The following is a 21346-nucleotide window of genomic DNA, read 5'->3' on the forward strand; positions in this document are numbered from 1 at the left end:
TTCAACATTAAAGGTCTGTAGCAATCTTGGTTGTTGAGTTGTTTATATGCCTCAGCTGTATACATATCCTTCGGCCAGATGACTATATTGCCCCCTTTATCTGAGGGCTTAATAACAACATCATGCCATGCCTGTATGTTTTTCAATCCCAGCCACTCCTCTTTGTTGAGGTTATAAGGAATCTTATGGATTTTGCGTCTGGTGTATATTTTATCAAATTCCTTTGAAACGAGGTTGATAAAAATCCCCACTTCAGGGCAAATTGTATCTTGAGGTGTAAAAGTAAATTTTTTCTTACATGTAGGCCTTCTTTCGGTATATTCAGTTTGCTGGTCCTCTGATTCCTCCAGGAGTTCTTCTAACATGGTTAACATTGGAAAATCTTCCTCTGATAATTCGTTGCTGCTTTTGTCTTTCCAATTGTTTGCTTTATTGGCGAAGAATTTTTTCAAGAGTAGCTTACGGCCAAATAATTTGAGATCCTTTTCCAAATTAAATCTATTAAGGTTGTTCGTGGGTGAGAAAGATAATCCCCTGCTTAGGATGTCTTTTTCCACTTCTGTAAGATTGTGATTAGAGAGATTGATAATTTGCAAATTATCCCTCATGTGGCCTTCCTCACCCGTATTGGGTATCGGTTCGGGATTGGTGGTCCCCATCTTCCTCTTCCCCTTTGACCTCCTTGTTTTCCTCTTGTGCCACGGGCGAACTCCCTGGAGTTCTGAGGGTTCTCTAAAAAAACCCCAGTTCGTTTGAATTGGCTGCTGGATGCGTTGGAATTGTCGTCTCCTGAGGAGTCCAATTCAGAGGATGAGTAGTTGTAATCATATACGTTCTCCAAAATTTTCTTGGGATTTCTCCAGGTGCTATTCTTCCAGACAAAGATCTGTCCGGTTGAGAAATCTTTCTTATCCCTCCAAAATTTGTTCTTTTTCCTGTCCGCTATGATCTGTTCATATTTGTCCAGGTCCTTTTTATTTTGCTCAAATTCCCTCTGAAAGGTGGTATCCTTCTCCCATTTTTCAAGTTTCTGACTAAGTAAGTCTATTTCCTTCTCGCACTCCTCTAATATAAGGTGATCATGTTTGAGGAGGATATTTGTCAATTCATGTGAACATTTAAGGAGACATGTCTCCCACTCAGTTTTAAGTGCTTCTGTAGCGAGTGGGAAGGCAGGGAAGACTTTTGGTCGCAAACCTCTGGGATAGATTTTATTCTTTTGATAATTATCAAGTGCTGTAAGGTCCCAGCTTGTTCTTAATTGTTTTTGTAGGGTGCTCCTCAATTTTTTGAAATCCTCCTCCCAAGTGTTCTCCGGTTCTCTTGGTATAGGATCAGTGGAGAATATAGTATTTAGGTCATCATTTATTTTCCTACGAGTGCTTAGTTCGTTTTTCAAGCTGAAACTTGACATGCTAACGTTACAATCTGCCTAGCGTCCCCCTAATGTATAAGTTTAACCAGTATATGTGATCGCAAATTGAGGTACAGAAGGTTTAATTTAGAGTACACATACACTTATCTAACAAAAGTAAAAAGTAGTATCTTATCCGTGCTGGGTACCAGAGACTGGTATCGTAACCAGTATAACATAGACGTAGGTTATTTTTTGTTTAGTTCCCGCACAGGAATTACCACCTTAGAGTAGACCCACAATTAGTCAAGATATAAGGTGGAACAATTCGTATAGATCCAATTCCTTATTTATATAGCCCGACACTCGTCAGTACTTATATAACAGGATGGAGGTGCTCCCCTAAGTCAGAAAGTAAACTGAAAAACACATGTAGAGAAAGAAGACTTTTTTTGGGGGCACACTTAAAGAGTAGTATAAGGTATGTGTAGTCCAAATGACTGTGTTCAGTGTTTAATTAGTTTGCTTAAAACTTAGCTTTTAATTGATTTTTATCTAAAAAAAGGAAAGAAGATTTTGCGATCATGGACAGTATATGCCATCAAAAAAGTGATATGCACACATTTACATACAATACATAAACACACAGACAAAACAACATTAATCTAAAAAGGCAGATAACTGCACCCCTGTTCACAATGATGGACTAAAGCAGAGAGATACTTGTATATTGTATCCGATAATAAATGGCTAGATTGCCTCTACACCAGTGTTACACGCAACATTAGTAACAGTTTCTGTTCTGAAAATTACAACCAACATTTATATGTGCAAATTTGTATCGATTCCAGGTTTGCAACAATAGAAAAACTATATAAAGGTTTGCCGTGCTAGCACACCTGAGATTGTACAGCTTTCTTAACCAAAAAGAAGGAAATTGAAAATTCCAGTATAGACGGCTTAAATATCTTTGTGCTCACCCTGTTTCTGCTGTCCTATCATCATATTATTCTCTGAATAGCGGGTGATGGATGAGAGAACAGGGGAGAGATATTATATAACCTGAAAATTGGTCAGGAGAGATAGATATAAATCTTTCTGCTGTTCACATCCTTAGTCTCACAGATTCAGTTGTTGCATATAGCAGTGCAACTGAGAGCCGGACTGTGTTTAGTGAATGAGAGAAGATGGAAGACACGCAGGGAGAGATAAAGTACTTGCTGCGAGAGGTAAAGCACCTGATGGTGTTTGTAAATTGATAATACAAATACAATATGGAAATTTACAAGGTGCCTCTGCTCGTCTCCATCATCTCCCTTTTAGTGGACATCTTGCATCAGCGGATGCCCAGTGAATAGAAGAGGGGAGGAGGTTGGCAGCAAGGCAGAGGTACAGATTGGACCAATAAAGAATCCCTCTGCTGCTTACACACCACAGTCTAGAAAAACTGTTGCTCTAAGGCAGTGCAGTGATTCCCCGACTGGCTATATAAGTGAGAGAGGATTTAAGACAGATAAGAAAAGTTTAACATTTCAAAATTATTTAGTATTAAATGATAGTATCTTATCTTTCTGCGCAGTGTCTCAAAAGGGTAACTCTCCTCTCAGTATACCGGTGGTTATCCAGCAGGGCAAGCCGAATGGTAAATACCAGATATCTGCAGCCGTATAAGTTGTCAGCGCTTCAAAGTGCTGGGTGCCAATATTGCAGGAGTCAGGCAGCGAAGGTTAGGCATGGAAGTGCGATGTCAGTGCTTCAATGTGCTGGATGCCAGTGCTGCAGGAGCTCGGCGGCAGAAATCAGGCATAGATGTGCGCTGTCAGCGCTTCAATGTGCTAGGTGTTTGCACTGCAGGAGGCGGATGGCAAAAGAAGGGTACTGGTGTGCGCTGTCAGCGCTTCTATGAGCTAGATGCCAGTGCTGCAGGGAGCCGGGCGGCAGGCATCGGGTATTGATGTGCGCTCTCAGTGCTTCAGAGTGCAGGAGCCGGACGGTGGATACTGGGCAGCAGGAGCTGTTTACACTCGGCGCGGCTTGAAAGTTGGACAGTATGCTTGCGTGTAGCTGGTCTGCTCTAACAGGGGTGCAGTACAGGTGCCTTGTGGCGAGGAAAACGCGTTTCGCCCCTCCTCGGGGCTTGCTCACTTCCTGCTAAGCCACAGTCATTGTTGTGTTTTTAAATCCTAACTGCTGCATAGTTAATTGGATAATTAGTTCATTATTACAGGGTAATTACGCTATAATTCATTTGTGCCCTAACCCAGAAGGAATACTTGTTTTTTACAGCAGGTATTCATGTGTAATGTTTTATCATATAAAAGAGAAACATTTTAGTTTGTTAAAAATTAGTTTAGACAGACAAACAAAGAATGGCATATAAAGTCATAGTACAGTAGATTACACTAATTGGCGTGTTCATTAGAAGACATCCGTTTAGATTTCTTTGATTTCCTATTCAACTTACTGGTTAAGACTAATACAAATGTGTAAAGATATTAAATATATCTCTTAAAAGGGGAAAATAATTGTTAAGGTAGGAAAAAAGTAATAAATAATTAATTGTTTTTTATTATTGTTGGTGAAGACAAAAGAATATGTTTCTTTTGTTTTATTTTGTTGAATTTTATTTTAATTCTTTATCCATTTAATTTTATTTAATTTTAATCACTTGGGAGGATTAATCCTTTGCATTCGTCTAAGGTTTGACTTAACAGGTCCAAAATAATACCTTTGTCAGGAAAAGGGGGAAGCAGGGCATAGTAACAAGAATAAGTAGTATTCAATATACATTAATGTAGACTTTGAGGGTTTAGTTACTTATTTAGAGTATTTTTGAGATTATCAGGATTTCAGAGGAAAAGAAAAGAAAGGAAAAGAAACCATAATATAGATCATCAGTGCAGGATATACAGTGGAATATATGGTTTATTCCATATGTATGTCCAGGATTTGTGTCTCAGTTTTTCAGACACAAATCAAAAAACCCCACATTATCAGAGCCAAAGCAGAAAATCGGCATATGTGTGTCCTTAAGGGTAGATTGATACCTTATCGCATATGCTAATAGGAACAAGCTTAAGTAGAGATATATTATTGTTAAACGACCATTCTTCATAGAAAAACAAAGATGTGGATAGGAAGGTGATTTAGGATAATAAAATTCATATTGACACTCCAGATCCAGTTGGACTGTTAGTATTGGTACACACCAGGACGATTTAAGCTCCAATCCCCGATTCTGACACGTCGTACGACCGATTGTATGTAAAAATAGCAGAATCGTACCTGTTTTCACTACAATTCCGATCTGATGTGTGCGTGACACTGGCCATCTGTCAGATTGGATTTTACCTACTGCAGATCCCTCAATCTACATTCAATTGGGTACCAATCGTGTGCAGACCGTGTGTGTTTGTATACTCCAATCCATCATGAGACCATTGTGCAATTTAATTAACGTAAATTGCATCAGGATCGTTGTACGATCATGGATGTTTTGGTGTGTACCGAGCCTTCTTGTTAAGATAGAGTATGCATCCTGCTCTACAGATAGGAATCATATAGGGGTATCACATAGTAAGAAGCATATAGTATACATATCAATCTTTTTTCCTTTATTTTTTTTAGGCTGGAAGGAAACAATATCAGCCACGATGCTGTAGAACAGTTCTCAGACATATCTTCACTCAATTCGTGTCTAAAACATGTAGTGTGAGTATGCTGTCATCAACAATATTCTTATGAAATGATCACTTTCATTTTTAAACGTGAAGATGGGGGAGTCTGCCGTGATTCAGGGGTAGATTTATTAAGCTCGGTGAAGTGATAAACTGTCTGGTTTTTATCACCGGCCAATCAGTTCCTACATGTCATTTTTAAAACCAAGCCTGTAACTTCACAGTTAGGAGCTGATTGGCCGGTGATAAAAACCAGACAATTTATCACTTCACTGAGCTTAATAAATCTGCCCCTCAGTTCCCACGAGTATTTAGATGGCCAGGGGCGTAACTAAGTTTTTAGCGCCCCCCCCCGCCGGATGGTTTTTCGGCGCCCCCCTCGAACACCCCCCCCCCCCCGCCGCCGCCCGCCACCTAACCTGACCCCCCCTTCTTACACTTACCTGTCCCCGCAGTCTGCATCTCGCCCGGCTCTCTGCCGGGACCTGCCTGACGTCACGGTCCCGGCCGGCTCCTGCTGCTGCAATGAAAACTGACTCTTAGAAAATGGCTGCCCCCATACTGCAGACAGAAAACTGTCTGCAGTATGGGGGCAGCCATTTTATAATAGTCAGTTTTCATTGCAGCAGGAGCCGGCCGGGACCGTGACGTCAGGCAGGTCCCGGCAGAGAGCCGGGCGAGACGAAGACCACAGGTAACTATACCTCCGCAGCCCCCCGGCGGCGCCCCCAATTTCTCTGCGCCCCCCGCCACCGCGGGGGCTGCGGAGGTATAGTTACGCCACTGTAGATGGCATACATTTGGCACATGTGTATGACTGCAATGCTTACACTGGTGACTGTGTTTGTGGTTCATGCTGACAATAGGAGTTCCTGAACACTACACACTGGGGAGCTGATGCAGAGTCAGGCTCAGGCCACCTGTAATTGTTCATATGTTCATATATCTCATGTATGAAGGTAAACGCCACCCCGCCAAACATCCGCCCACCCCAAGCAGGCATTGACACGCCTGTGTCTGCTGGGATACACCCAGCATTTTTATGGGCACGCTTATAACATGCTGGGCGTTCCCCTGCTTCCGCCCCCTTCCCACCCAGTATTGAGCAAACGACCCGGCGAGTGTGAAACTCAGCGATTCGCACGTATGCCTATCTGGACAGGGGAGCAAATTCATCCCGCAGCAAGTGGTTCCATACTCGTCGTTGTCAGTGGTAACTTGTACCAGCACTAGTACAAAAGATCATTCTGAGAACAGATGTATTTATGCCTATGCAGAATTCTGCATAGTCCACAATCACATCACTGTGCCCTCTGAATGTTATATACATGAGAATATCCTTTTATCACCCATTTATCCCCTTTCAGATGCACAGCAAAAACATGCAAGAAATGCACCAAACATGACCTTTGCCTGCAGCTCTTCATCAGACCCAAGGCTGTTTTGGTGGTTTCTTAAAACAACTTGTATCTGCCAGTTACTCAACACCACACTTAAGGTGCCCACAGACGCATCAATTATCGAATGCGTTTTGTACTTTTTAAGTACAAAACGCATCTTATGTACAATTATCGGGTGGAGTTTATGGGCTTGTGCGATGCGATGCGCGTTCCCGGGAGCCCGATATTGTATGTCTAAAAAAGTACGTGCTGCACGTACTTTTTAGACTACATCTGAAAATTAACATTACAAACATGGGTTCATCGCATCGCATCGCATGCATCCAAGTGCACATCGCATCGCAAGCTGGAAGAAAAATTGTATAGAACCATTGTACAGTCAAAAACGCATAGCACAGTACAATTGATGCGTCTGTGGGCACCTTTACAGTATGAGTGCTTCATCCAGCACAGGCCTAGGTAGCCCTAGCATCAACCACTGAGGTCTAGCTACTGAAATCAGTCACTGATTGCACCCCATGTGGTTTATGCATTTAGCTTAGCAATCATACAGGATTTAGCTTTATAATATTAAAGGAATATACTTGAGATGAATGATAATTGGTCAGATTTGTGTGACCATTAGATCGTAAATAGCAGCCAGACACGTTGCCTCTCCCGTTGCAGCCATGTGACAGTTCAGACACATAACTGCAAGTCTTCTATGTACTATGTACAACCTCTTTGCTATTCAGTCTTACCCAGTGAATAAAACTAGTTGTTTATATAGTGATGACCAAATTTGGCAACAGGTGAATAACAACATATCCTCTAGCTTAGAAACCATTCACACCTGGGCAAATGAAGGAACCTTTACAGTGGTATAACGTCTTGGTACCATGGTGATTTGTCAGGTGCTGCTGGAAACACATTTATCAAGGTTCAGCCACCTGTCCTCTATTTTCTCTTTCACTAGCTAACAGGCATGCAGGTGTAAGGGGTTATTCAGACCTGATTAATTCTCTGTTCATTTGCAGAGCCTTGCTATCACATAGCCGCCATCCCGCTACAGAGAAATCCTGCCTTATACAAGGCTGCAAAAGGCTTACGAAAATATTGCAGATCAGCAAATAGCTGAAAGTCCATACACAACTCACTTACCAGTGTGTGCAGTGTGTGCGTAACCCAGGACCTACTCAGCCGGTGCGATAGAATCAGGCTGATCGAGACCAGAGCTGACCTAACAACGCTTGGGCATGTCTGCGCTTTTCCTGACACTCCCTGAAAATGGCAGGTGTTCACCCACATGCACATTCCTGTCAATCAGCTTGCAAATTGTATAACAGGTTGGCCTCACACATGCGCGCTGTGATCCGTACACATTTGTAGTTCTTTGATAATCACCTGACCTGCAAATTCGCAACCCAGTGATCAGGTCTGCATAACCCCCATGGCATAGATAGCATGACTAGTGTGTCTGCGGCGGGTGTGTCAATCACTGGGTGCGAATAGTCACAGCCCAGCATGGTAAACAGCGATACATATGCCCATGCATTTGCATTGTGGCATTAATGAGCGTGTCTTCATCTGTGTGTTTTAATAATCCCAGCACTGCTGTGATTATTAACAATTTGTATCGCGACAGATATTTACATTTCAAAGAAAAATATCACTGCTAGGTACTAAATTTCACTCACAGCAGGAGCAGCAGTAGTGCTAGTTGCTGTCTGTCTGATTTACTTCCCTGCCATTTTGGAGGAGTCTTTTAGGTAATTCACCACTAATTAAGGTATGCAATGGCATGCGATGGACCCGATTTCAGCCTTTTTTCCGGGCTGAGTATACAATTTTAAAATCGGGTCACATCGCATGCCATTACAATGGCATGCGATGCGATGCAACGCGATTTGGCATTGAGTCCCATATTAAATGGCACTACCAGACCCGATTTTTAATTGTATACCCACCCTGATGGATAATAAATATGTAAAATGCCCCAACATTGTTAACGGCCCCCCCACTATCAACGCCAACCCGAAGCGTGACGAGCATAGCGAGCCCATGAGGAGCGGCGGTACGCGTCCTCCGACCTTTTCATACCCCCACTATCCACGTCGGCGTGGAGTTGATTTAATAAAGTGTGGCGAGCGCAGCGAGCCACCGAGCCCCGCGAGGGGACGCGCATTACTTCACAGGTATACGCGTGCGCTCGCCACGCTTCGGGCTCGGTGGCTCGCTGCGCTCACCACACTTTATAAAATCACCTCCACGGGGGTATGAAAAGGTCGGAGGACGCGTACAGCTGCGCTCGCCACGCTTCGGGTTGGCGTTCATAGTGGGGTTGCGTTAACAATGGGGGGCATTTCACATACTCATGACCCATGAGGGTGGGTATACAATTAAAAATCGGGTCTGGGGGGGCATTTAACATGGCAATAAGGCATCTGGGTGCCCGTACAATGAAAAATCGGGTGAAATCGCGTCGCATCGCATGCGATCATATCGCATGCGATGCGACGCGATTTTTCATCGTACAATGCCCTACGATGGAAATTGGGGGCGCCGTGATAATACACAAGTACCGTCTTTCATATTTGTGAAGACTCCGCCAGGGGAATCTGACACTTTACATGCCGGTTGGAAGTTGCTGGAGAGGGTTCTCCATATTTTAGTGGTGAACACAGTTACATTTGCTATTGCCTATTTTTTATTCTAATTCTTCTATTCTTATTCTAATTCTTGGCTGCCATTATATGCAAATTATATTTTCCACTAACCCCCGCGTACAACAGATAGTACAAGGATTGAGATGCCTGCTTTCAGTGCATCTGCGTTGATGGTTTTGGACACAGTGAAAAATGTAATACAATTTATCACTATTTTTATTTATCTATTTATTTATATTTTTGGACAGCTGGGAACATTTTTTTAGCCTGGAAACACACTGGGAAATTTACTAATAGGAATACGCCTGGATTTGGTGTATTCGTAGGCAGTTGTATGGAAATACAACTGCCTACATGTATTTTTAGCATTTACTATGTCGAAAATATGCCTACTCGTTTTCATGGCACATTCGTATTTGTATTTCCGAGTACGAATATATACGCCATCGATAGAATACAGGTAAGAATCACCATTCATTAGAATTGTGATTCCTAAATTACTAAGTGGCCGTATGTAATATTCTTCTCTTTTTCCTGGTGTATTTGGACGAAGCCTGCACGGATCTCTTCAGATCCAAAAATAAATATAAATAAAAAAAAAAAAAATTAATAAATAATGAAAAAAAAATATGGTGTGGGTAGGGATGGCCATTGACCATCGATGATTAGAAATCCCGCCCCCATATTTTGATTGACCCATCGGCCAATCTTTCAAAGCAAAAAGATGACCATCGATATGTAAAAACATCAATGGTCATCCATTGCATACTTATACACCATCGATGGCCATTTGCACTTTTGACATTGATGGCAACTATTGATGGCAAAGGCAATGATGGCCATGGGTCGACCTTAAATAATAAGTGTCCCCTGGCTGTGGCATTACTGTGCTGGCTGGTTGGGCCCGGTGCTGGTTCTCAAAATAATGGGGACCTCTACTCTATTCACCTTTAAATCAATTACTGTCTCCCAATATTTTACCTTTAAAAATATCGACCATCGAATGATTTCTCCCCCACACCCAAGGCTGCGAATGGATGATTATGCAAGAATAGGATGATTATGTTAGTTTTGTTGTATTTTTTTGTCTTCTTTTATTATAGAATTATGTTTTCATTAATGTTAGGGACACATTTCTTATATTAGAAAGGTTTTCCCCCAAATCTACATCTTCAGCTTTTTATCCTGTAATATTAGCTAACGGAACTACCCCGCTAGATAGGTATACTAACAAATATGAATGCAGATTAATTACAATATAATAAATATATTTATTGTTAAATAGTGGTTTTTAACTTTACCTTGTCATTACCAGCTTTTAATGTACATTTCAAACCTCATGTTATGTATTCCGTTTCAATTGTAGGCTGCTTGGGAATAACCTGGAACCTGAAAATATCACAGCTCTGAAGGCCAAATCAAGTAAAAGCATAATTGTTGCTCACATTGATGAAAATTTTGGACAGGAGTTTTGGGAAGGCTGGTGGATCTGGATATTTCACCGGTGCAAAATGTGCAATGATGAAAAAATTGTCAATTTTTTGACTAAAGTGTATAGAGGGCTCTGTCTTTGCAGTGGGAAAGATATTGAGTGGATGAGAAACTGGTATTGGCAAGTGGATGACTTTCTGCAGGAGAGGATAAATCAGTGCTCTGTTAAGAACATTACTAAGAGGATGGAGACACTCCGGCAGATGTTTCTACAGCAGTCACACTCAAAAGTCACTGAAACACAAACCTCTCCTGACAACTAATGTGCAAATGTGATTCTACAATACTATAATAATACATTCTAAGGAGAGAGTAAACGGTTACATAAGGACTGATAACAAGGAGAAATACTGTAGATGGTGTTTATTGTTAAAACAACCTCCACTCACAGGAGAAATGTGTTGTTATGTACTGTACTCGCTGTTACGTTTTGATAGATGCGTTATCAGATATTAGCGCATAGATTTGTCCAGCGTTAAATGTTCTTCCTTCGTTCTTTCCTTTCAGTTTGTGACTGGAAAATAACAAAAACAGGAAAAAAGTGCACACTGTGTGTGAAAGCAATTATATTATAAAACATGGTGTACTCGTTTAGTTAAGTATAAACGCTCCCATTATTTCATGTAATTATATATCCCAGTAGAACAGCTTTTATTGCTCTTTAAATCCACTTTTTCTTGAAACACTTTTTTTCAGTATTGTATTGTCATCCTCAAATTCAGCCAAGGGGGCTTCCAATAGGCAAATGCAGTGGTTCCCAAATGCGGCCGTCATGGCATCTCAATAGTCCCAAGTTTTAGGGACTATCCACCTACCCTCTTCTACAAGCCCTTCACTGGCTACCCTTCCCTTTCAGAATTCAATTCAAACTTCTCACACTCGCTTACAAAGCCGTCACCCACTCATCTCCCATTTACATCTCTGACCTTATATCCCTTTACACTCCCACTCGTCCCCTTCGCTTGGCTAACACCCGTCGGCTCTCCTGCCACCTTATTACCTCCTCCCACTCCTACTGCCAAGATTTTTCCCATGCTGCTCCCTTACTCTGGAATTCTCTCTACCTCTCCCCCTCAGACTCTCCACTTCTATACAGAACTTCAAACGGGCTCTTAAAACCCACTTCTTCACCAAACCCAGCAAACTGTCCTCCTAACCTTCTGTTCCTCGCCCTGTCTACCTCTCCGGTGTCACCCCTGTCTGTCTGCCCCTCCTCTTTAGAATGTAAGCTCTCATGAGCAGGGACCTCTTACTTCATGTACTTATCCTTTCTTACTTCAGCAGTCTTCGACTGCAACAAAGCATGCTGTTTGCTGCCACCTGGATACTTATGTTGCAGTAATCGGCTGATGTTCCTATAATCATTTACCCTGTATTTGTACTGTACTGTATTGTCTTCAACTGTAAGTCACTGTTTTTTTCACCATTTGATTATGTGTACTCTGTAACTGGGCGATGCGGAACCCTTGTGGCACCATATAAATAAAGGATAATAATTATAATAGGGATATCTCTGCTTGCGCGCAGATGGTATATCAAACTGACTAAGGTCACAAATGCCTAAGAATGGATGTCCTTAAATCCTGCGCTGTTGGGGTGCCTTGAGAACATCATTTGGGAACCACTGGGCTATGGCCTTATTCATGAATTAATAAAAACTAATTAGTGCACTTCTTTAAATGTTTTCCCTCAAGCAGTGTATAAAGGCTGCCTCTTGTTTGATAGAAACTTCCTTAATCAGTCAAGATCATTGAGATTTGGTAAAGGTTGGGATTCAACTCAATTTTTAATGTGTTACAGAACTCTCCCATTTATATCCACCCTATATCTCTTTGTTGTTACTGCTTGGTATGTGATTTTGTTTATTTGGGGGAACAGGAGGGTTTGTATAGTGTGTAGAACACTCTGTAGGGTTTGGAGCGCTGTGTCCTGCAGGATATGCAAATGTACCATCTTGTGGTTCAGCTGCTATGCTAGCGCATTGTGAGATTAGGTTACTCAATTGCAATATGGAGATACACCTCTAGCTCTTCACGAGAGGCCCATTCTGGCATTTACTCCACTACAGTTTATTTTGCTAAGTCCCTACTCTCTCATTGCTGCCCTCTTTAACAGCAGGCATGTAGAGTTTGGATGTTTGTGCCTAAAGCTGGCCATGCACTTATGCAGTGTCTCAGAGGGAGAAGTCGCATAAGATTATCCTTGAAGTACCCGGTTGTTTTGCATGCGATATATCACGTGTTCCCATTCCCCGCTGCCGGAGGCTGTCCGATCCGACAGATCTTCTGTGTAGCACGTCCAATCTCCGAACTGATCTGATGGGCTCAGGACTGCACATCGGATTGGAATCGGAGACCAAACACATACGATTTGCCAATTTTCATCCGATTTCTCGGGCCGATCCATCAGAATCAGATGAAAATTGGATAAAATAACACTAGTGTATGGCCAGCTTTAGATCTTGGGAGAGTCTGCAGTTTTCCTGCTGGATTCATCCCAAGTGCAGGAGGAGAAGAGCTATTATTTATTGCTCAATTATGTGTATAGTATATGTTTGGCCAACACTTCATTACATGGGCATGTATGGTCATCTTTATAATATATATATATATATATATATATATATATATATATAGATAGATAGATAGATAGATAGATAGATAAATAGATAGATATATACACACACACACACACACACACACAAATGGGTTCTTAGTCAGTACAAGCAATATCAAGTTTGCGATCTTATTGGTAACATAAAAACTATATTTTGAAGCATAAGAAACATCAATAACTGTACAGTCCACTGGGTAGCTGGCTGTTGAGCCATTTTCCCAAAGACCTGTGCATGCGAAGCAGACTACTGTCACTGATTACTGTGCTGCTAAGTGGAGGGGTCCTGGATAGAAACTGCCACTGATACTGTCCATTTAATTAATATTGCATAAAAAACATAATGGGGGAAAATTACTAAAAGAAAGTTGTAAAAAATAGGTGTATTTGTTTCCAGAAATACACTTAATTTTGACATTTACTATCCCGAAAATACGGCAATTCGTATTCGTATTGATAGCACATAAATACGACTACGAATTGCCATATTTTCGGGATAGTAAATGTAAAAAATAAGTGTATTTCTGGATACAAATACACCTATTTTTTTTACAAATTTCCTTTAGTAAATTTGCCCCAATACATCAAGGCTCTGATTCTGGTTTGCTTGGTAAGCTGCGAACATCCCAGGTTACCGAGCACCAGAGACACCACCTGTCTGAACACCGTCGATTCCCCTCGCTATCATGTGAAGGGATGTGTAACGAGGACGGGATGCAGTTACAATGCCGGCGGTCGGGATCCCGGCGTTCAGAATCCCGACGCCGGAATCCCGACTGCCGAAATGCCGACACATTCTCCCTCCGTGGGTGTCCACGACACACCTGGAGGGAGAATAAATTAGTGTGCCGAGCGTAGCGAGGCACCGGGCCCGCTGCGTGGCGAGCGCAGCGATCCACGTCCCCCCCTTGTCGGCATTTCGGCTGTCGGGATTCCGGCGTCGGGATTCTGAATGCCGGGATCCCGACCGCCGGGATTCAATACTGAATCCACGAGGACACATCTCCCCGAATGCTTCCGCTGCACATCTCCACGCATGCTGCCCACCATTGAATGATTTCTCCTGGCTTCGCAAATAAAAGTCATTGGGAACTGACCTATATTTGCGAGCACCGTGTCAGCCACCCGCCCCCGACACACTGCCCCACCCGCGTACCCATGAGAACGCCCAGGGTTTTTCATGGGGACTCCCATCAAATGCTGGGCGTTCCCATGGGTGATACTCACCTCGATTATTGGGAACGGCTCTGCAACTATGCAAGTCACTGATGCCATTTGCAGAGGAGAGCTGCACGTGTGCATAAAAGACCATGCGCAGTCCAACAAACATTGGGACAGTGCCGGACTCGTAGTCCTGCGAGTGAATCAGAATGACTCCCCCAAGTTACATCCAGCAGTATAGATAGAGAGCAGCTACCTGTGCCTTAGTTCAGCAAGGGTCGATTTGTTGACTAGTATTTATTTAAATCTTTGCATTGTTTTTTATCATCTAAATTTTTATCCTTTTCTGTGCGCAAGAAAAAATTGTACTTGCTCTTATAGAGTTTAAACCTTCTGGCAAAACAATGTTTTCTCTAGCATTAAGCTTCTCACGAGCCGGGATCACTTTCTTTTTGGGCTTGATTCTGAGTTAGGAGTAAAGCAAAAGAGAGCAAGTACGTAAATATGTAAAATATGGGTAAAAACATGTTGCACCACTGTAGGTGGGGCAGATGTATAATGTGCATAGGGATTTAGATTTGGGATGGGCATGTTCAGACTCAGATATACATTTCGGTGTAAGAATAGAGAGGTCCATAATTTGTCGGCTACATCAGGGCCAGATTAACAATGGGGCAGAAAGTACTACAGCCCCAGACCTCCACATAATAGGCCTTTAACCATGGGAGTAGGACGATGACCAGATTCTAGATGGCCACAGAGTCAGTAATAAATCATATGTACAAAAATAGTTTTTCTAATTTTCTTACAAAATTATGTATTTTTCTACGTTTGTATTAATGGTGGGTCTGATAGTGTAGGGGGTGTACACAGCCATGTGGCACACAGCATTGGTTATATCTACTCCCTTCTCACTGTAGGCCAATCCAGCCCTAGGCTACATGTAGAAGCAGGCCGTATTTACCCCATGGATAAAATATTTGTATTTACTCCCCCATCTGCAAGCTGGTTTGTCCAGGTGCGCAGTTACTTGCACTTCTTTGCTTTACTCCTGTCTCAGAATTAGGCCCATTGTCCCTCTATGATGCTATAGTATAAAACTTGCAGCTGTACGTATGTTTAAAGGGAAATTTGTACACTTGACTATAACTATCCAATGTGTTTATATCCTTTTGAATGTTCTATTCCCTATATATTGTGTACCAGAACCTCATCATCACATATAAATAAAACATAATATTAAATAATAAAAAAATATCATTGTATTTATTTTTGTTTACAGTGAACTTTGATCATTCCTATACGTAATGATTTAATCTGATGAATAAAATATCTACAGTAGTTTTTTTACTTGATATTACAGGAGCGCTGTAATTTAGTATGCATTGGTCACAGTGAAATTGTTTTAACTTGTGTTGGTGAAGTCAGAGTGGAATATACCTATACACTGAGAGCCTGACACAGTAGTGGACACAGTTGCAGCCGCTATTGCAATTTTCTTTAGATTCGTGACTGCGGTAATATGGAATGTATATGCTAGTATCAGTCCCCCAATTATAGGCTAGCATGTGACGGACAGAATGAATAAGTCAGATTCTGTCTATCATTTTCTAGGATGCAATAGAGAAATGATAGAATCTGGTTGCTATGTACAACATCGCCTCTTTTTATTTATTTATTTATAGTTTCTTATATAGCGCAGCAAATACTGTTGCGCTTTACAATTGAAACGGTGATAAAACAAACGGTAGTAACAAACCGACAGAGGTAGAAGGGCCCTACTCGCTAACTTACAATCCGTATTTTAGAAGCTTTAGTAAATTTACCACTTAATGTCGCCATCTCAACTGGCTAAACATGGCCTCAGGTTGGGGTACTGCATCTGATAATGCAGCTGCTTGTAGTGACACGTCTGTGACACTCCCAGGAAATGGCCTTCTTTTGCTTTTTTTTTTAAGGCCATCTCATATTCACCACTGAGGAAAGCCCTCTTCATTCCTAATGCCTGCGATCCTGCGTGCATCAGCATATGAAGTTATACAGTAATGGGAATGCATGTTCTGTACAGGTTTTTAGAACTTATTGCACATATGCAGTAGAAATGGGCAGATTTCAGGGGCAAACACAGGATTTTCAGAAGGGGGTTTCCAGAGGGGCGGAGCAAAGCACAGAGGTGGACACTTAGGTGACCCAGTATATGCCGGGTCAGTTAAAGTATTATAGATAGACCAAATTTATATAAATAATAATTATATATATATATATATATATATATATATATATATACACACACACACACACACACACACACACACACACACATATATATATGAACAGCAGTGTAGACCCCTGGGCATAGCAATGTATTGGGGCCCCTACCGATCCTCCAGCGGTAGGGGTGGGGCAATCTTTGATGTCCCGCGGGTGGTAGGGGGTATTATATCAACCGCTCAGCATGTAGGGCCTGGATCAGTAATTTCCACTAATTACCCCTTTACTGTACAGATGGTGGGAGATGGGGTGGGAGAAGGGGGCATTGGGCTGAATGAAGGGGCCCTGATGCATAACTTCCAGGGTGGTAGAGGATGTTTAATATGCAGAGGAGGGGTGTATAGTGGAGTGGGCTTATTATTCATAATTTTCTGGTGGGAGGACAGCTTGCTTGACTGCGGATATCTCCAGTTCCAAGAAATAGATTTCTTAGATTTTAATGGAATTAAAAACTAGAGAATCCCACCTACCAAATGCTATTGAGTACTAGGGGATCATAGTTCAGGAGGCAGAGCAATCCGCCAACGAGAATATAAAACTACATACCAGGTGTGTGGAGCTGGAGCAGTAACCAGCTGCTGGAAGGCTGATATCTCTGGTTCTGGGAATAGTAGAGACAAGCTTCTAGTGTCCATCAAAGGGGCAAAGTCCCAGCTTTTGGAATATACCCTCAGAAAAACTCTCAGTCAGACTGGGAATAGCAATTAACAGGCTTGGATGGGGACCACTGCTTTGAAGTCAGATATCTCCGGTTCTCAAGGGCCGATTTTTAAAGTTCTTGTACCCATGGAAAGAGGGGACCCTCAGCTTTCAGTCTAGGGTCCTTAGACTCCTGCATGCGCTACTGGGTTTATTAAGCTTGGTGAAGTGATAAAGTGTCTGGTTTTTATCACCAGCCAATCAGCTCCTAACTGTGAAGTTACAGGCTTGGTTTGAAAATTGACAGGTAGGAGCTGATTGGCCGGTGATAAAAAACCAGACAGTTTATCACTTCACCAAGCTTAATAAATCTACCCCAAAATCCCTTAACTGCGTACACCTAAATCAGAACCTGAATGTTTAAGAAATACAGCAAAAAACAATCTCATCTGGATTGTTAATGACATATTGTACAGTACTGAATAACCATTTGGCAATGGGTTTTGAAAGGTATTGCAATTTTCTCTTTTCCTTATGCATTTAACTAGTTACTGACAGATATTTAGTGAGGACATAATTGTAATTTTAACTGAGATCTAGACTTTTTCTTGGATACGTTTTCATGTTTTTTGTTACTAAGTTTTACACACTCTATAATAAAGCCAAGCAAATGAACAGATGGCACAATAAAATACTAATGATTCTATATTTAGATTTTAAATATTTTGCAGAATGTACAATACAATTTTGTGGGTATATAATGTTGCACTTGTGTTTCAGATGCAACTCAAGGCTACATTTAGTGCCTTTAATTAGACTCCTTTATCAAAGCAGTGCACAAATGAACTTTGTATTATAAATGTAATTTTAAAGATTATAGAACAATGATGATTATTTTAAAGGTGAGGAATAAATTTTATACTTATTTTATTCGCTATGTATTCATAATATAAATATCTATATCTAGAATAATAAATATATGTACAGTAAATTATTTATTTCTAACCTGTTTTTATAAAGCTCATACAGTACATATTATGCAGCGCTTTAGGACACTTGACCGTTCACATCTGTCCCTGTCCCAGTGGAGCTTAAAATCTATATTCCATTAAGCATGTACACATACATACACATTGTGGTTAATTTATGTCAGGAGACCATTAATCTACAGGTGTACAGTATACTTGTTAGGTTTGTTGGAGGAAACCCAGAGCACTGGGAGAATATACAAATTCCGCACAGCTAGTGCCATGGTGGGATTTGAACCCAAGAACCCAGAGCTGTGAGGCAGTAATGCTGATTATTATGTCCATGCATATGCTGTATCTAAAGTGATGATGGTGCAAATACTAAACCCAGGTACCAAATCCAGAACAAAAATGTATGGGTATCTACCACAGAATGTATCCATTGATGAATGGCTGCTTCCTTCAACCAAGCACTGAACAAAGTAAAGAAATCTATTGGATAGGAATGCCATCAATGCACTGACTCCTATTCCACAAGGATTGCATGTAAATTGACAAAAAAGTACTGTATTAGACATTCAATCTATGCCAATATTTCCGCTGGTGGAAATATCGGCACTTGCCTATTCAAGGCGTTTGTTTCTGACAGCATTGAAGGCTTTCAGATCCGACAACGTTAAAAATTGTCAGATTTGGGGGTGGCAGGCATGTTTCCAGGGAGCCTGTCAGCAATGGCCGCTGTTTCAGTGCTGATACTGCAGCTGCTGCTGCAAAGTGCTTACAGCTGCTGGAAGGAGCCAGGGAGAGTGCACAGCTCTGCATGGAGCTGGAGCCAGGGGAGATCTGTCAGCCACTGCAGGGCTCCCTTCACTGTCAGCAGCAGTGGCCAGACACACCTGTGTTTTTGGACTATCGGGTCCTTTTCCACAGTCAGAGAAAAGGCCCTGACATTAAATAGGCAAATATAAAGTCAAGCTGTTAATGTCCAAAACTGACAATATTTCCACCTGTCTAAAATATCGACCAACATTGGATTCCCCCATATCTCCTATATATTTAGCCACATCTGTCACTCTGTGACTGTGTGTATGACGCTGGGCGGAGTCATAGAGTGACAGATGGGGCTAATAGCCTATCACTAGCAGTGTCTGTCTACTCCTTCCCTGTAAGTGGCTGTGATGAGCAAGAGAAGGAGGTGCCCTGCTAGTGTCCCCAGCCCCTAATCAATCCCCGCCAGTATGATCATCCCTGCCGCCAGTGTCCTCACACCCACCGTGATCTACAGCCGGCGTCCCCACATGCCCACCCCCCATCTCCCACCAGCAACCCCAGCCGCACCACTCCCCCACAACTCCTGACAGCATCCGTGCTGTGAGGAAAGCTGTCCTGCCACTGTCCTCAGCGCCTCCTCAATCCCCACCAGCATCCTTGACAGCACTTCCCTGCAATACCCCACCAGCTCCTGCCAGCATACCTGCCCCCCCTCCATCTCCTAGAGGCCCCCCCATCTCCCTCTGGCAAGCCCACCCACCCCATATCCCGCCAGCATCCACTCCCACCCGCCCGCTGTCTGCTCTCACACCTGGATTCGGCTCCTCTGCTTGCCCCGACACTGCTCTCCATGGAGGGAGCAGGACTACAGCAACTGTCCCAGCTATGAGGTAATGCAGGTGCTACTGGTGCCCGATAGGGGGTGAGCTGCAGGGCTGTGCACCGTTGCCAATTACATCTAACCCCTAGGGGCTGCCTTAGAGAAGGGTCCCGTTGGCAGGGGTGCTCTTATTGGCAGCTTTGCTTGCCAGCTGCTCATATGGACACACCCCTTTACCTGTGACCATGCCCCCAATTTGAGCCGATTTCTATGTATCAGCAGTTGGACGGTATGATGACTCCCCAGCACCCTCATCTCCCTCCATCTGCACCGCTTGCACCCCCGCGCAATCTTACGTTAGCTTTCACACCACCTCCCCCGCATGAGGAGAGGTGCTCTGCCAGTGTCCCCAGCACCTCCTCAATCCCCACCAGCATTCCCCCGCAATCTCCTGCCAGTGTTATCGGTTTTCCCCCCCACCCGCAATCTACAGCCAGCAGCATAGACGCACGCCTCCAATCTTGCGGTGGCAAGTCCGCATGCACCCCCCCATCCTCATGGCAGCATCCACCACAGACCCCCCCGCACCCAATCTCCCTCCCACCAGTGTCCTCAATCCACCCCACCCCTGGTGTACAGGCAGCACCATCCCCTCACGCACACCCAGCCCCCCTCCCCAACGGCGGCAATACCGTACAAAGTACTTTCGAGGAATTTTTTTTTGGGGGGGGGGGGAGGGTTATTTATCCGATCACCAGTGTATTATTAACTTCTATACAGTCAAGGAAGGGAATTTTTAGCTTCACCAGTGTTCACCCCAAGCAACCCCCCCCCCCAAGCTCCCTGCCTTCACCCCCCCCCCGAGCGATCTCCAGCCGGCAACCCCCCAAGCTCCCGTAAACATCCACGCCCGTAACCCCAAACACCCTCCCCCCGAAATCTCCAGCCAGCATACCCCCCCACAGGATCCGCTGTCTCTGACTGAGTGAGTGGGGGGCTCCTTATGGAGTTTACAGGGAATGCTGGGGGAGGTGTCTGTGTTATACCCACCCCCACACATCTCACACCACTGTATGTATGAGCATCATCTTCTCTATCTGTGTCTGTGACATATATATATATATATATATATATATATATATATATACACACAGAGTATATATATATATATATATATATATATATACACACACAGTATATATATATATATATATATTTTTACATATTTGCCCACATCTGCACCCCCCCCTCTCCCGGCAGTGTCCCCAGCACCTCCTCAATCCCCCACCAGGGCCCCAGCATATCCAGCCACTCTCCCACCAACACCACCCCCACCCATAGCACCCTTGCTCCCAACCCACATCCATGCACTAATTGCTTTCACAGGTTACGGGGGCGCAGCCCCTCACAACGGTGTGAAGAGCGCCCATAGGGCACGATGAATCACCTAGTTTTAAATATTAATCTGTCCTATAGGGATCCACTCAGTATTTCAGCATTGTTAGGGTGCCTATGAGGAAGGAATAGTGTCCTCCA

General features: G+C 43.0%; 1 protein-coding gene across 4 annotated transcripts in view; it reads left to right on the plus strand.

Moving 5' to 3' along the window:
- The window catches only part of LOC146065159 (NACHT, LRR and PYD domains-containing protein 3-like), an 85031-nt gene extending 71451 nt beyond the window's left edge, over positions 1–13580 (plus strand). For 3 of the 4 annotated variants that reach the window (XM_083179025.1, XM_083179023.1, XM_083179026.1), the window contains 2 exons: positions 4982–5065; positions 10443–13580. In XM_083179025.1, coding sequence (XP_083035151.1) covers positions 4982–5065; positions 10443–10830 — 472 coding nt within the window. In that variant the 3' untranslated portion in view covers positions 10831–13580. The remainder of the gene's footprint in view (positions 1–4981; positions 5066–10442) is intronic. The other variant, XM_083179024.1, reaches the window with a different exon arrangement.
- The last annotated feature ends 7766 nt before the right edge of the window (positions 13581–21346 follow it).

Source organism: Crinia signifera, chromosome 1, assembly GCF_055691185.1.
Source record: "Crinia signifera chromosome 1, ASM5569118v1, whole genome shotgun sequence".
NCBI classification, from domain to species: Eukaryota; Metazoa; Chordata; class Amphibia; order Anura; family Myobatrachidae; genus Crinia; species Crinia signifera.